Source organism: Bufo gargarizans, chromosome 2, assembly GCF_014858855.1.
Source record: "Bufo gargarizans isolate SCDJY-AF-19 chromosome 2, ASM1485885v1, whole genome shotgun sequence".
NCBI lineage: Eukaryota > Metazoa > Chordata > Amphibia > Anura > Bufonidae > Bufo > Bufo gargarizans.
In genome coordinates this window covers 284,020,166-284,036,235 of record NC_058081.1, presented here as the reverse complement: position 1 = coordinate 284,036,235, position 16,070 = coordinate 284,020,166, and the positions used below count along the sequence as shown (strand labels likewise).

General features: G+C 44.4%; 1 protein-coding gene across 4 annotated transcripts in view; it reads right to left on the bottom strand.

Annotated features, from left to right (window-relative positions):
* PNPLA8 (patatin like phospholipase domain containing 8) overlaps positions 1-11,358 on the bottom strand; it is an 80,083-nt gene extending 68,725 nt beyond the window's left edge. Inside the window, exons 1-3 of one of the 4 annotated variants that reach the window (XM_044280340.1) lie at positions 11,068-11,356; positions 2,660-2,670; positions 1,632-2,586 (exon numbers count right to left, since the gene is read on the bottom strand). In XM_044280340.1, the coding sequence (XP_044136275.1) occupies positions 1,632-2,586; positions 2,660-2,670 (966 nt within the window). In that variant the 5' untranslated portion in view covers positions 11,068-11,356. Of the gene's footprint in view, positions 1-1,631; positions 2,671-4,350; positions 4,598-11,067 lie in introns of those variants that run through there. The other 3 variants (XM_044280339.1, XM_044280337.1, XM_044280338.1) reach the window with 3 other exon arrangements.
* Positions 11,359-16,070: the final 4,712 nt, after the last annotated feature.

Genomic DNA, 16,070 nt, shown 5'->3' with positions numbered 1-16,070 from the left:
TGGGTTTTCCTATGCGGTAAAACTGACATGTTAACGCTATTATGAAGGTCAGCTTGATTAAAGCAATACCACAGTTGTACAGTTTTTCTTGTTTTATTACTTTTAAGCTATGCGTAAGGCCTCATGCACACGACCGTTCAGTTTTTGAGGTCCGCAAATTGCGGATCCGCAAAACACGGAAGCCGCCCGTGTGCCTTTCGCAATTTGCGGAACGGAACAGACGGCCCATTGTAGAAATGCCTATTCTTGTTCGCAAAACGGACAAGAATAGGTTATATTTTTTTTCCGCTCCTGAGCCAGCACCATCTTTTACCACCCGACATCTCTTGTACATGTATGGTGGATGCCAGGAAGGGGTTAAATGGGTGCCAATGCTCTGTACCCTAAACTCATATACTGTAGTAAGAGAACAGTACTCACACAAAAGGATACTGGAAAGCTGCATTTTATTAACCTAAAACTAAAAAACCCTTTACAAGTCAAAGTGACATTTTAGTAATCCACACAGACACCCAACATGTTGATACCAGTGGCAAAGCTGTAGGGGCCTTCATTTATTTGAAATGTCTGTAAAGCGCTGCGGAATATGTCATTGCTATATATGGTAAGTGAGCAAAATAAATTAATAAGAGGAATGCTTCACCTTCTGTCCATGCATAAAGACATTTCAGAAAGGAAAAGGAAATGGACTTTCCACATGAGAAGATCTGATCATACATGAAGCATTTATCTGCTTGAAGGGAAAGCTCATAGTGGATCATTTAGTAAGACCAGCATTTTAGACGCTGGTCCTAATAACCTCCGAGCTGGTGGTGGACCCTCAGAAGTTATGTAGAGGTGCCGGCCTCTACATAACTTCGGCGCATCCACCGCTGGTTTAAATATACACTAGCTCCCATGCTGGCCTGGCTTAGATTTAGAACATTTCCTATGCCTAAAACAGGCGGAAAAAATGAATGAGGAGAGCTCTGGATCCATGCGAGATACAGGGCTGGTTCTAGCTTTGTTAGAGATTGTCATGTACAATGTGATGTCCGATTTTCAGTTTTTCAATCATGGCCTAACCCCTTTAACCAACAATTGTTAAACACCTTAAAGGGATTCTGCAGGTCTAGTCTTACTTATAATCTATCCTCTGGATAGATCATTAGCGCAGCTGACTTCTCAAACAGCTGATCGGTGGGGGTCACAGGTGTCAGATCATCAGCATCTTATTGGCGGGGGTCTATCTAGAGGATAGGTCATCAGTAGTGTTGAGCGAACCTTTGTTTTCAAGTTCAGCATACAAGGTTTGGGCTATCTAAGAATTCCGTTATGGATTCTGCTACCACGGACCATAACGGAATTCTATGACGGCATGCACCATAGAAGCCTATAAGAGGCATTCCGTATTACATTTTGTCCTAATAGAAGTCTATGCTGGCCATAGACTTCTATTATGATGGAATGTCTTTTATAGGCTTCCGTGGTGCATGCAGTCATAGAATTCTGTTATGGTCCATGGTAGCGGAATCCATAACAGAATTCCTAGATAGCCCAAACACAAGTTCACTCAACACTAGTCATCAGTAATCTGGAACTGCAGAACCCCTTTGAGGCTTTTGCGGTGCTTAGGTTCATAAACGGCCTACCTTTTCCCTCTGAAGAGACAACCGCTTGGCTTTTTCATCGACTCCTTTGTCTTTACTGATTTCTTGCTCAGTCTTACTCTCAGATTCGTCACTTTCTAGTTCTTTTGTCTTTTCCTCTAATGCAAGCTTCTGCTCAGGCTTGAATTTAGGCACAAGCCCACCAAGATAATTACCCACAAAAGCATGAACGTTACTGGACTGATTTGATAGAAAGTTTGAAATACTTTTCTTCGCAGAACTTGCACCGTCTTCAGTTTCTGAGGTTAAGTCTGTGTCCGGGTCGCTGCTTACATCAATACTGGGGCCTTTACCGTTAGCTTTCTCCATGCTTGTTTCATTAGCAAAATAGGAGTTTATATGATGGGCCAAGAAATTATATGTCTCCCCAAAGTTAGTTGTAATGTAGCTTACATGGAACAGGCTGGTTCTGGGCTCACTGCTTTCTTGTGGTGTGGATGCTTGGATGAGCTGAGAGGTAGATTCAGTTGTACTATCTGGCTTCTTAGATGGAGTTGGAAGTGGTTCTTTGCTTGTGTCCCGAACGTCTCCTTTACCAGAGTTGGACTGGGCTGCACTTGCTTCTCTTATTTGGATGTTTTCTTCTTTCCCAGTATTGGCAGGATTCGGCTTTGGACGTACAATACGTGAAAGCAATTCTCCATGAGTGCTCGAGACAGCTTTGGTGACAGAATCCAAAGTGCTCTTGATCCGTGACATAGACTTTTTGGCTATAGTTATTCCCTTTGAAGTTGTGGTGCTGAGTTTAGAACGTGTGGAGTAAGAATGATCCTGGGCTTTGGTGTGAATAAATTCTCTTTCTCCTGCTTTCCTGTGTAGATGTGCGGGCTGTTGAAAGCTGGAGTCAAAGCTCTTACTGCGGATCCCTGAGTAAATGTTATAGTGTCTACAGCAGGAATACACAGGCCTTAGATCAAGTCTTCTCCAGATACTCCTCCTAGAGGTCAAGAAATACAGGTATGTGTCTAGCAGCAACAACACTGACATTACTTTCCCAATAGCTCACTTGCCTTGTAACCATCTGGAATGAGAAGAACACATGATACAATATCAAGGTCAATTACACAAGGGTTTCCATTAGCAGAACACCAAATGATGCAAATCTGTAATAAGTGCCCTTTGCAGCCTGTGGATGCGAGATTGTACTGTGTCCACACAACAGCCTGTATGGATGTGTGGCACACATAGCTTCTGCTGAGGTCAGGAGGTAAGACATTACTCCTTAAAGAGGACCTCTCTCTGGTCCTGACATTACCATATAAATACCTGGCAGTGTAGGGCATATTGATGAGATGCTGCTCCGTTCCCCCGCTGTGCCCCCTGTTCTCGCCTGTGGATGAGAGATCCTACTGTGTCCACACAACAGCCTGTATGGATGTGTGGCACACATAGCTTCTGCTGAGGTCAAGAGGTAAGACATTACTCCTTAAAGAGGACCTCTCTCTGGTCCTGACATTACCATATAAATACCTGGCAGTGTAGGGCATACTGATGAGATGCTGCTCCGTTCCCCCGGATTACTTTTAAAGTAAAGTAATCTCTAAAGAAGCCCATTATAGAGCCATAGCTTTTTATTATTTTTTTAAGTAGATATAGATGTATGAGTGCTTGTTTTTTGTGGGATCAATTGTATTTGGTAATGGCAGCAGTTTGGGGTAAAAATAATGTATTGCAGAACTGTTAGTAGTTTTCTTGGGAGGGAACTGTAAAAGAAAAAGATGGTGTTGACTGAGCAGTATACATGACATGTCTTTACGATTACGTACGTATTTTCTTTGCTGGCTGCATGTTAGCTTCATGGATGTGCACGTCTAAGTTTGATCAAAAATGTGCGCAGAGAGCTTCCATTTTTCATGTATAGTACATATAGTACCACTGAATTCTAGAATAATCCTTAATTCTATGGTTTGCATGTGTAATGTGTGCTGCCATTTTTGTTTGCTGTCTGCATGCTAGCTTTATGGATGTGCACCTGTGACTATGGATGTGCTAGTCTACATTTTCTTGCAGTGTGTTTGGAGGGTAGCTCCCTCTTTTAGATTGAGCACTCCCCGCTCATGTGCCCAGGGCTTCTGAGCAGAGTATAAATATAGCTGGTTCCTACACTGCCCTGTATATTGTAGGCTTAGGTTAGGCCCAGGAGAGGCAGTTCTGTTAGTGTTAGTGTTAGGTACCCATTTGCCAAAGCCACCTTGACACCGGTAGATGGGCCCGACACACGTTTGATCAAAAATGTGCACAAAGAGCTTCCATTTTTCATGTATAGTACATATAGCAGGGCTTGACAAATTTCCTTGGAATCTAGGAGCCAGCTAAAAAAGTTAGGAGCCAGGCGGAGCCGCGTCATAAAGCCCCCAGTAGATTCCCCCATAGTGCCCCCCCCCCCCACTTCTCCATAGAGCCCCCCCAATAATACTGTATACCATGTTACATATGCAGTGTACATGTGCTGTATAGTATGGTATATGCAGTATACAGGACCATGATATATGTACAGTATATGACTGACATTCAGTGTACGTGCTGTATACTGTGTTACATACGCAGTATACAGGACCATGATATATGTGCAGTATACAGGACCATGATATATGTACAGTATATAGGACTATGGCATACAGTGTACATGTGCTGACACCTCAGGCTCCTGCCTCACTTGGATGAGAGTAGTAGTAATTTGCACTGGAGGCGTGTAAGTTACCTGCAGGTGAACCTGAGAGCCACGAGGAGGGCGCAGGTCAGCGCTATGGCCCCCGCACAGCAGGTCAGGCCTCCGGCCCATCAGACACAGCAGCTGCTTAACGTGCTGCCAGGCCAGACTCTGCATTCCGCTTATAGAGCACATGGGTGGCCCGAGCCCGCTGGGGGCAGGGCGGCGCTTCTCCTCATCACGTCTGTCACAGTGGACTTCCGCGGCGTACGCTCAGCCATGGGCAGGGAGCGTGTCCAAAGAGCAGCCGGGTATAGGAAACCTAAGGCACCGTCACACAGCTCTCCGCTCATCTCCACTCCAGTGCTGCCTCCGGACAGAACAGCGCTCCGCACCCATCGCCCAGGCACCTTTGAAAACGGGCTGACAAATACCCAAGCGCCAGGACTAAATTCCTGGTCGCCATGGCGCCTGGGATTTGTCGAGCCCTGACATATAGTACCACTGTATTGTAGAATAATCCCTAATTCTATTGTCTGCATGTATAACAGTGTGCTGCCATTTTTTTTACTGTTTGTATTAGGGATCGACCGATATTGTTTTTTAGGGCCGATACCGATAATTTGTGAACTTTCAGGCCGATAGCCGATAATTTATACCGATATTCTGGGAATTTTCATTTTTGAAAAAAATATAAAAATTCCCACAAATCTGCTGAAAATTAATGTTTATTGTAAATGTGTATTTTTTTTTGTAAATCTCTTTCTTTTTCATTTATACTTAATATTTTGGTGTTTTATTTTTGTAACTTTTTTTTTTTTACTAACTTTTAGCCCCCTTAGGGACTAGAACCCTTGTCCTATTCACCCTGATAGATCTCCATCAGGGTGAATAGGAGCTCACACTGTCCCTGCTGCTCTGTGCTTTGTGCACTGCGCCACCAATGTTTTTAATACTGGGGTGGGGGGGGGGGCGCACTGCGCCACTAATGCTTAATACTGGGGGGGCTTGGGGGGGAGGCGCACTGCGCCACTAATGCTTAATACTGGGGGGGAGGGGGGCGCACTGCGCCACCAATGTCTAATACTGGGGTTGGGGGGGGGGGGGACTGCAACCATGTCTAATACTGGGCTTGGGGGGGGGGGGCGCACTGCGCCACCATTGAAGCTTAATCTCTAATTTATTCATATACAGGAGGCGGGAGCTGGCTGCAGGATCACATAGCCGGCTCCCGACCTCTATGAGCTGTAGCTGCGATCCGCGGCACCTGAGGGGTTAACTACCGCAGATGGCAGCTACAGTTCATAGAGGCCCGGAGCCGGCTATGTGATCCTGCTGCTCCCGCCTCCTGTATATGAAAAAATGAGAGATTAAGCTTCATTGGTGGCGCAGTGGCCATAGCTCCTCCCCTTCTCTTCTCCTCCCTCCTCTCATTGGCTGCAGCGGCAGCAGCACAGGGGGAGGAGACACTGCTTCCTTCTCCCCTGTGCTGCTAAGGGGGGAACACGGAGAGCGCTGTCAGCAGCGCGATCTGTGTTCCCCATACGCTATCGGAATATCGGCAAAATAAATGCCGATACCGATAGCGTTCAAAATCCTGAATATCGGCCGATAATATCTGTAAATCCGATAATCGGTCGATCCCTAGTCTGTATGCTAGCTTTATGGATGTGCACCTGTGACTATGGATGTGCTAGTCTAAATTTTCTTGCAGTATGTTTGGAGGGTAGCTTCCTCCTTTAGGCCTCTTTCACACTACCGTTTTTTTTTTCCGTTTTGCGGTCCGTTTTTTGCGTTCCGTATACGGTCCGTATACGGAACCATTCATTTCAATGGTTCCGCAAAAAAACGGCATGTGTTCCGTATGCATTCCGTTTCTGTATTTCCGTTTTTCCGTTCCGTTGAAAAGATAGAACATGTCCTATATTTGGCCGCAAATCACAGTCCGTGGCTCCATTCAAGTCAATGGGTCCGCAAAAAAAACGGAACACATACGGAAATGCATCCGTATGTCTTCCGTATCCGTTCCGTTTTTTGCGGAACCATCTATTGAAAATGTTATGCCCAGCCCAATTTTTTCTATGTAATTACTGTATACTGTATATGCCATACGGAAAAACGGAACGGAACAACGGAACGGAAACGGAACCACAACGGAAGCAAAAAACGGAACAACGGATCAGTGAAAAACGGAACGCAAAACACTGAATTCAACATACTGTAGTGTGAAAGAGGCCTTAGATTAAGCACTCCCTGCCCATGTGCCCAGGGCTTCTGAGCAGAGTATAAACGTAGCTGGTTCATACACCGCTCTTAACATTGTAAGCTTAGGTTAGGCCCAGGAGAGGCAGTTCTGTTAGTGTTAGTTACCCATCTGCGGAAGCCACCTTGACGCCAGTAGATGGGCCAAACACACGTTTGATCAAAACTGTGTGCAAAGAGCTTCTATTTTTTTTATGTATGGTAGGTATTGTACCACTTTAATCCCTAATCCTTAGTTCTACGTTTGCATGTGTAATGGTGTGCTTGCTATCTTTATGATTAGAGTTACCACACAGCCCCTCTCTTGTTTCCATTGACAGAGTATTAACGCCATAAGGGTAAATTCACATGTGTCAGATTTGTTGCAGAGACTATTCCACTGATCTGAATCAGCTTTCAGATATCCATGCACACCCTTTAACATGTATAGAACAGTTTTCAATTGCAGATATTTGAGCAAAAAAAATCCGCCATGTAAATCACCTTAAAAGAAGCCTTTATTATTAGGGATGAGCTTGGGTTTTCAGGTGCGGCGTACAAGGTTCGGGGTCATCTAAGAGTTCCGTTAGGGATTCCGCTACCACGGACCATAACTTATAAGTTAATACGTTTGGTAATTCTTACTCAAGTGCACTTTTTATTAAGATAGGCATATAAAACACCAGTCTTAATGAATCCCCCTTAGGACTCTATACAGAATTCTGTCGGACATCTTGGGGAGGATATCCATTATGTCCCAGGGAACCCTAGGTAATGCTGCGTTCACATCTCGGATGAACGTTTCTGGCAGGCATTGCCACATTCAAGAGAGAGAACTGCCAGATCCTTATTGATTAGAATGGGATCCAGCTGATTTCCTAAATAAATGGCGGGTTTCGGCTGCAAAAAAAAACCCATTGCAAGCAGAGGTTTTTGGTCTGGCCGACAACCGGCATTTGTGCTGCATCAGGCACCTGGAACATCTTGACAGAGATGTGAACGCGGCCGTAGGGCTCGTGACACGACCGTATGGCTTTTTCAGTGTTTTGTGGGGCGTTTTTAACGGATCATTTTTTCCGTTTCAGTAGTGTTTCCGGTTCCATTTTTCCATATGGCATATACAGTAATTACATAGAAAAATTGGGCTGGGCATTAAATTTTCAACAGATAATTCCGCAAAAAACGGAACGTATACGGAATACATACGGAGTACATTCTGAATGTGTTCAGTGTTTTTTTTGCGGACCCATTGACTTGAATGAAGGCACGGAACGCGATTTGCTGGCAATAATAGGACACGTTCTATCTTTGAACGGAAATACGGAAATGGAATGCATACAGGGTACATTCCGTTTTTTTTGCGGAACCATTGAAATGAATGTTTCCGTATATGGAAAGCAAATAACATTTGTGTGAACGAGGCCTTAGTATTCAGAAATCTATGTAAATCAGACCAGAAGGATTTTCTATCCGGACATTCCCAAGTGATGAGCATTAGAGCACCCCATCCCCTGTAAGTGTCAGGAATTCTTACCATTTCATTATAAAGGAAAGGTATCAAATGAATGTTCATGGAACTGTAGGTTGTTGATGCAGATGGAAATGATGGACATGACACCATAGTACAAAGGTTGTGGACAAGATGTGAAAAGAGCACTTCCATCCAGTGCACTTTCCAAGAAGTATCATGCTGCAGCCATGTGTACTGGTATGTCATGCTTCTGTGAGGTCATGTTACAGATCTCGGAAGAGACATTCCTATGGCACGTCTACCAATGAACGCTCAGCACGAGGTGCACACCTCTGTACTCTCAGAGCGCCACACGTGTGCCCTGAACCTAGCAGGACGCTCAGCTTGTCACACATGTCACTCAAATGTGAGGTTCCCAGGTCCCATTGAGGGTTATATCTCACAGCAAACAGAAGCTACTCTGCTACGTTCAGTACATATGGATAGCATCCTGACTGCCCTGTAATCACGTATGATCTGAGCCAGCCCAGGGAAGCAGATAATGAGCTGCTCTCCTGTCAGCGGTATACAGGCTGCTTTCTAGCACCCTGTAGTCTGCGCCTCATCCTGCCCCAGACTGATGGACTCTCACAGGAATAATGCAGAATCGGAGAACTCCGCCCGGCATCGCTGCATTATAAGGAATAACGGGAGGGATCCTGGAAATGACATCTAAGTGCAATCATCTCTCACATGGGAAGATCCATTATCTACAGATCCCTCGGGCCACTAAAATACAGTCTTTTCAAAGAGGATGGCAGGGGACTGGCCTACTAATTGCCATATCTAGGCACAATACATGGAGAATATGTCACTACCTCTGCTTACCTTCACTATGGAGCCCAGACCAGAACCATGGAAGTAAACGCAGCAGCGTACACATCACACATGGAGCAGTGCCAGCTCATTACTGATGACATCTCCATGACCATAGAAACACGTCAGAGACAGGAATGCCCCAGGCGCCATTCAAGGTCCTGCAACCAGCTCTACCTGATGCCACGTTCACGTGCGATTCATCAGGATCCACCCCAGGAAGAAGCTGGTGAGGAAACCGGATGAATCACACAGTGACTATGCCATCGGATCCTCTGCTATCCCTATATAACTATGTATACTGTACACCGGACATGTACTCCTATCCTGGTATGTACGAGACTACTACAATGTCCCCATATAACTGAGTGCGGCATCCAAGTACAATGTCCCTATGTAACTGGATGTACCCTACTAGTATATACACATGCTACACCTCTATATACCTGTACTGTACAAGTACAATGTCCATATGTACCCTACTAGTATATACACATACTACCCCTCTATATACCTGTACTGTACAAGTACAATGTCCCTATGTACCCTACTAGTATATACACATACTACACCTCTATATACCTGTACTGTACATGTACAATGTCCCTATGTACCTGGATGTACCCTACTAGTATATACACATACTACCCCTCTATATACCTGTACTGTACAAGTACAATGTCCCTATGTACCCTACTAGTATATACACATACTACCCCTCTATATACCTGTACTGTACAAGTACAATGTCCCTATGTAACTGGATGTACCCTACTAGTATATACACATACTACCCCTCTATATACCTGTACTGTACAAGTACAATGTCCCTATGTACCCTACTAGTATATACACATACTACCCCTCTATATACCTGTACTGTACAAGTACAATGTCCCTATGTACCCTACTAGTATATACACATACTACACCTCTACCGGTATATACCTGTACTGTACATGTACAATGTCCATATGTACCTGGATTTACCCTACTAGTATATACACATACTACACCTCTATATACCTGTACTGTACAAGTACAATGTCCCTATGTAACTGGATGTACCCTACTAGTATATACACATGCTACACCTCTATATACCTGTACTGTACATGAACAATGTCCCTATGTACCTGGATGTACCCTACTAGTATATACACATGCTACACCTCTATATACCTGTACTGTACAAGTACAATGTCCATATGTACCCTACTAGTATATACACATACTACCCCTCTATATACCTGTACTGTACAAGTACAATGTCCATATGTACCTGGATGTACCCTACTAGTATATACACATGCTACACCTCTATATACCTGTACTGTACATGTACAATGTCCCTATGTACCTGGATGTACCCTACTAGTATATACACATGCTACACCTCTATATACCTGTACTGTACATGTACAATGTCCCTATGTACCTGGATGTACCCTACTAGTATATACACATACTACCCCTCTATATACCTGTACTGTACAAGTACAATGTCCATATGTACCCTACTAGTATATACACATACTACCCCTCTATATACCTGTACTGTACAAGTACAATGTCCATATGTACCCTACTAGTATATACACATACTACACCTCTATATACCTGTACTGTACAAGTACAATGTCCATATGTACCTGGATGTACCCTACTAGTATATACACATACTACCCCTCTATATACCTTTACTGTACAAGTACAATGTCCCTATGTACCCTACTAGTATATACACATACTACACATCTATATACCTGTACTGTACAAGTACAATGTCCCTATGTCCCCTCTAGTATATACACATACACACAGCCTCTATATACGTGTATACCACCCTTTATATATGTATACACTCCACAGGTACACAGCCTCTATATACGTGTATACCACCCTTTATATATGTACACACTCCACAAGTACACAGCCTCTATATACGTGTATACCACCCTTTATATATGTATACACTCCACAAGTACACAGCCTCTATATACGTGTATACCACCCTTTATATATGTACACACTCCACAGGTACACAGCCTCTATATACGTGTATACCACCCTTTATATATGTATACACTCCACAGGTACACAGCCTCTATATATATGTACACACTCCACAAGTACACAGCCTTTACACATGTATACACAGTCTACACCGCCGTGTATACAGCAGAGGGTCCACCATATACCTGTCCGTAGGTGTGAGGTCCCAGGCCTGCCAGTGGGGTAACGAGTCTGCTATCTGGGACGGGAAGTGCAGCGGTCCAGCACAGGAGAGGCGCTCACTTACAGGAGGAGGAGACAGGCAGCTCTGTCACTTAGGTTCGGAGATCGCATCAGCTGTGGCCTGACACTCGGCTGTTTTGTTTTCACGTCACGTGACTTACTACTGGAGCTAAGGGAAGCTAACTAGGACAAACATCTCCAGGAGGCGTTTCCTTTCTCCTCCATGTAAAATGACGCGCCTCATAAACATAACAGAAAAGTACCAGAGTCCATTAGGGGAATTACACCGTTCTCATGGGAAGAAGTGCCCTGCTGCACAGGCTGTGACGTCATACACCGCCAAGTGTCACAGGAGATGATATGCTGTTGGGATGCTAAAAATAAAAAAAAGTGATTGAAAATCCATTCACCCGAATGAGCTTGCCGAAATCCATGTTGATTGCCACCAAAACAACCCCATTTAGATGAATGATTCTGATTTTAAGAAATGTTTGAATCCTTATCAGCATTTAACCCTTTGAAGACATTTTCATTTTTTTCCAAAGATCACTATGGGTGCTTGCACAATTCTACCTCCTCTCAGTAAATGCTGCGGTACCGCCACTGCTGCATGAAGTAAATTCCGTAACCAAACACGACTTAGAAGCGCTGTGCAACCTGTAGCATTTGTCTCTCCACAGACAACCAGCTAGCGTAACGCCGTCTCCAACCGGCGGTGTTCTTCTGGCTTGCGGTCTATTCCCACTAAGGAGAAGCCTATATAAAGATACAAAGAACAGGCAAACCAAGTCCATGAGGAAGGAAAGCGTTCTTTCCAAAACGCATTGGAAGTTTGGCCACAGTGCTTCCGTGGAGTTCCGTGCCTCTGTTCCTCACCGCAGCTCCAGATTTCAGACCCATTCAAGTGAATGGGTCCGCATCCGTGATGCGGGGAGCACACGGGCGGTGTCCATATATTGCGGACCTGCTGTTTTCGGGCCGCAATACGGACTCGGCCGTGTGCATGAGGCCTTAGCCTGTAGCTTCCAGGAAGGAGTGCTGCTGCTTGCTGGGGTGTACTCTTACTGAAGGATTTGCCATTACACCCTGGACGTTCACCACCCTATCCTAAGTGGGAGAGCCCCACAAGCCAGAAGAACACCGATATAAGGTGGTTGTCTGGGGAGAGACAAATGGTACAGGTTGAGTGGTGCTTTTAAGTTCCATTTCCGGTTTTTATTTCTTGCCTTCCCAGAGCCATAACTTTTTTATTTTTCCATTTACACAGTCATATGAGCGCTTGTTTTTTTTTTTGCGAGACAAGTTGCACTTTCTAATGGCACTATTAAGGCTAAAGCTACACGACAATGCTGGTCCTGGCCAGGATCGCCGAGAAGTGGTGATCCCATTGAAATTTATAGGATCGCAGCATAAGTCGTAAAAAATCCGGCACACACAGATACTACAGACAGGTAGTGTGAGTCAGGAATAGTATACAGGTCCTTCTAAAAAAATTAGCATATTGTGATAAAGTTCATTATTTTCTGTAATGTACTGATAAACATTAGACTTTCATATATTTTAGATTCATTACACACCAACTGAAGTAGTTCAAGCCTTTTATTGTTTTAATATTGATGATTTTGGCATACAGCTCATGAAAACCCAAAATTCCTATCTCAAAAAATTAGCATATCATGAAAAGGTTCTCTAAACGAGCTATTAACCTAATCATCTGAATCAACTAATTAACTCTAAACACCTGCAAAAGATTCCTGAGGCTTTTAAAAACTCCCAGCCTGGTTCATTACTCAAAACCGCAATCATGGGTAAGACTGCCGACCTGACTGCTGTCCAGAAGGCCATCATTGACACCCTCAAGCAAGAGGGTAAGACACAGAAAGAAATTTCTGAACGAATAGGCTGTTCCCAGAGTGCTGTATCAAGGCACCTCAGTGGGAAGTCTGTGGGAAGGAAAAAGTGTGGCAGAAAACGCTGCACAACGAGAAGAGGTGACCGGACCCTGAGGAAGATTGTGGAGAAGGACCGATTCCAGACCTTGGGGGACCTGCGGAAGCAGTGGACTGAGTCTGGAGTAGAAACATCCAGAGCCACCGTGTACAGGCGTGTGCAGGAAATGGGCTACAGGTGCCGCATTCCCCAGGTCAAGCCACTTTTGAACCAGAAACAGCGGCAGAAGCGCCTGACCTGGGCTACAGAGAAGCAGCACTGGACTGTTGCATGTCATTCGGAAATCAAGATGCCAGAGTCTGGAGGAAGACTGGGGAGAGGGAAATGCCAAAATGCCTGAAGTCCAGTGTCAAGTACCCACAGTCAGTGATGGTCTGGGGTGCCATGTCAGCTGCTGGTGTTGGTCCACTGTGTTTTATCAAGGGCAGGGTCAATGCAGCTAGCTATCAGGAGATTTTGGAGCACTTCATGCTTCCATCTGATGAAAAGCTTTATGGAGATGAAGATTTAATTTTTAGCACGACCTGGCACCTGCTCACAGTGCCAAGACTACTGGTAAATGGTTTACTGACCATGGTATTACTGTGCTCAATTGGCCTGCCAACTCTCCTGACCTGAACCCCATAGAGAATCTGTGGGATATTGGGAAGAGAAAGTTGAGAGACGCAAGACCCAACACTCTGGATGAGCTTAAGGCCGCTATCGAAGCATCCTGGGCCTCCATAACACCTCAGCAGTGCCACAGGCTGATTGCCTCCATGCCACGCCGCTTTGAAGCAGTCATTTCTGCAAAAGGATTCCCGACCAAGTATTGAGTGCATAACTGAACATAATTATTTGAAGGTTGACTTTTTTTGTATTAAAAACACTTTTCTTTTATTGGTCGGATGAAATATGCTAATTTTTTGAGATAGGAAATTTGGGTTTTCATGAGCTGTATGCCAAAATCATCAATATTAAAACAATACAAGGCTTGAACTACTTCAGTTGGTGTGTAATGAATCTAAAATATATGAAAGTCTAATGTTTATCAGTACATTACAGAAAATAATGAACTTTATCACAATATGCTAATTTTTTGAGAAGGACCTGTATAACTGCAGCTAGTCACCGAATACACTTATCTACTGCATATCTACACTCCTGGTCCTATAGATAGGGAAGACTTTATATATTCGACAGAACGCAGAGATATACAAAGGACCATGGAGGGGGGAGGAGCCTGAGAGCTGCCAGGAGGGATTTGATTCGTGATGATGTCATCCTGTAGTTCACAGGAAGTCAGCCACAGGGGAGGATTTCCTGTTTACACATTGAGCAAGCCGTGGGCTGGTGGTCAGACGCGAGATCACATGACCAGGTTTCTATAATGAAAAGGTTGAAAATGTATGGATGTGTAACAAAATACACTAATAGAATACTGATTTAGTAACATATGTAAAATAAAAAAAATAAAAAACGCACTGCTTCTTTAACCACCTGCCGCCACGCTAACGCCGAAAGGCGTCATTGAGGCGGCTCTCCCAAGTCACACTAACGCCGATTGGCGTCATCTCGCATGAGCCGATATTTCCTGTGAACGCGCGCACACAGGCCCGCTCGTTCACAGGAACGGAAGGTAAGCGAGTGGATCTCCAGCCTGCCAGCGGCGATCGTTCGCTGGCAGGCTGGAAATGCGATTTTTTTAACCCCTAACAGGTATATTAGACGCTGTTTTGATAACAGCGTCTAATATACCTGCTACCTGGTCCTCTGGTGGTCCCTTTTGTTTGGATCGACCACCAGAGGACTCAGGCAGCTCACTAAAGTAGCACCAAACACCACTACACTACACTACACCCCCCCTGTCACTTATTAACCCTTTATGAACCACTGATCACCCCATATAGACTCCCTGATCACCCCCCTGTCATTGATCACCCCCCTGTCATTGATCACCCCCCTGTAAGGCTCCATTCAGACGTCCGTATGTGTTTTGCGGATCCGATCCATGTATCCGTGGATCCGTAAAAAACATATGGACGTCTGAATGGAGCCTTTCAGGGGGGTGATCAATGATAGGGGGTGATAACCCCATATACACTCCCTGATCACCCCCCTGTCATTGATCACCTCCCTGTAAGGCTCCATTCAGACATTTTTTTGGCCCAAGTTAGCGGAAATATATATATTTTGTTTGTTTGTTTTTCTTACAAAGTCTCATATTCCACTAACTTGTGTCAAAAAATAAAATCTCACATGGACTCACCATACCCCTCACGGAATCCAAATGCGTAACATTTTTTAGACATTTATATTCCAGACTTTTTCTCACGCTTTAGGGCCCCTAAAATGCCAGGGCAGTATAAATACCCCACATGTGACCCCATTTCGGAAAGAAGACACCCCAAGGTATTCCGTGAGGGGCATATTGAGTCCATGAAAGATTGACATTTTTGTCCCAAGTTAGCGGAAAGGGAGGCTTTGTGAGAAAAAAAATAAATAACAATTTCCGCTAACTTGTGCCCAAAATTTTTTTTTTCTAGGAACTCGCCATGCCCCTCATTGAATACCTTGGGGTGTCTTCTTTCCAAAATGGGGTCACATGTGGGGTATTTATACTGCCCTGGCATTTTAGGGGCCCTAAAGCGTGAGAAGAAGTCTGGGATCCAAATGTCAAAAAATGCACTCCTAAAAGGAATTTGGGCCTCTTTGCGCATCTAGGCTGCAAAAAAGTGCCACACATGTGATACCGCCATACTCAGGAAAGGTTGGGCAATGTGTTTTGGGGTGTCATTTTACATATACCCATGCTGGGTGAGATAAATATTTTGGTCAAATGCCAACTTTGTATAAAAAAATGGGAAAAGTTGTCTTTTGCAGAGATATTTCTCTCACCCAGCATGGGTATATGTAAAATGACACGCCAAAACACATTCCCCAACTTCTCCTGAGTACGGCGATACCAGATGTGTGACACTTTTTTGCAGCCTACGTGGACAAAGGGGCACACATTCCAAAGAGCACCTTTAGGATT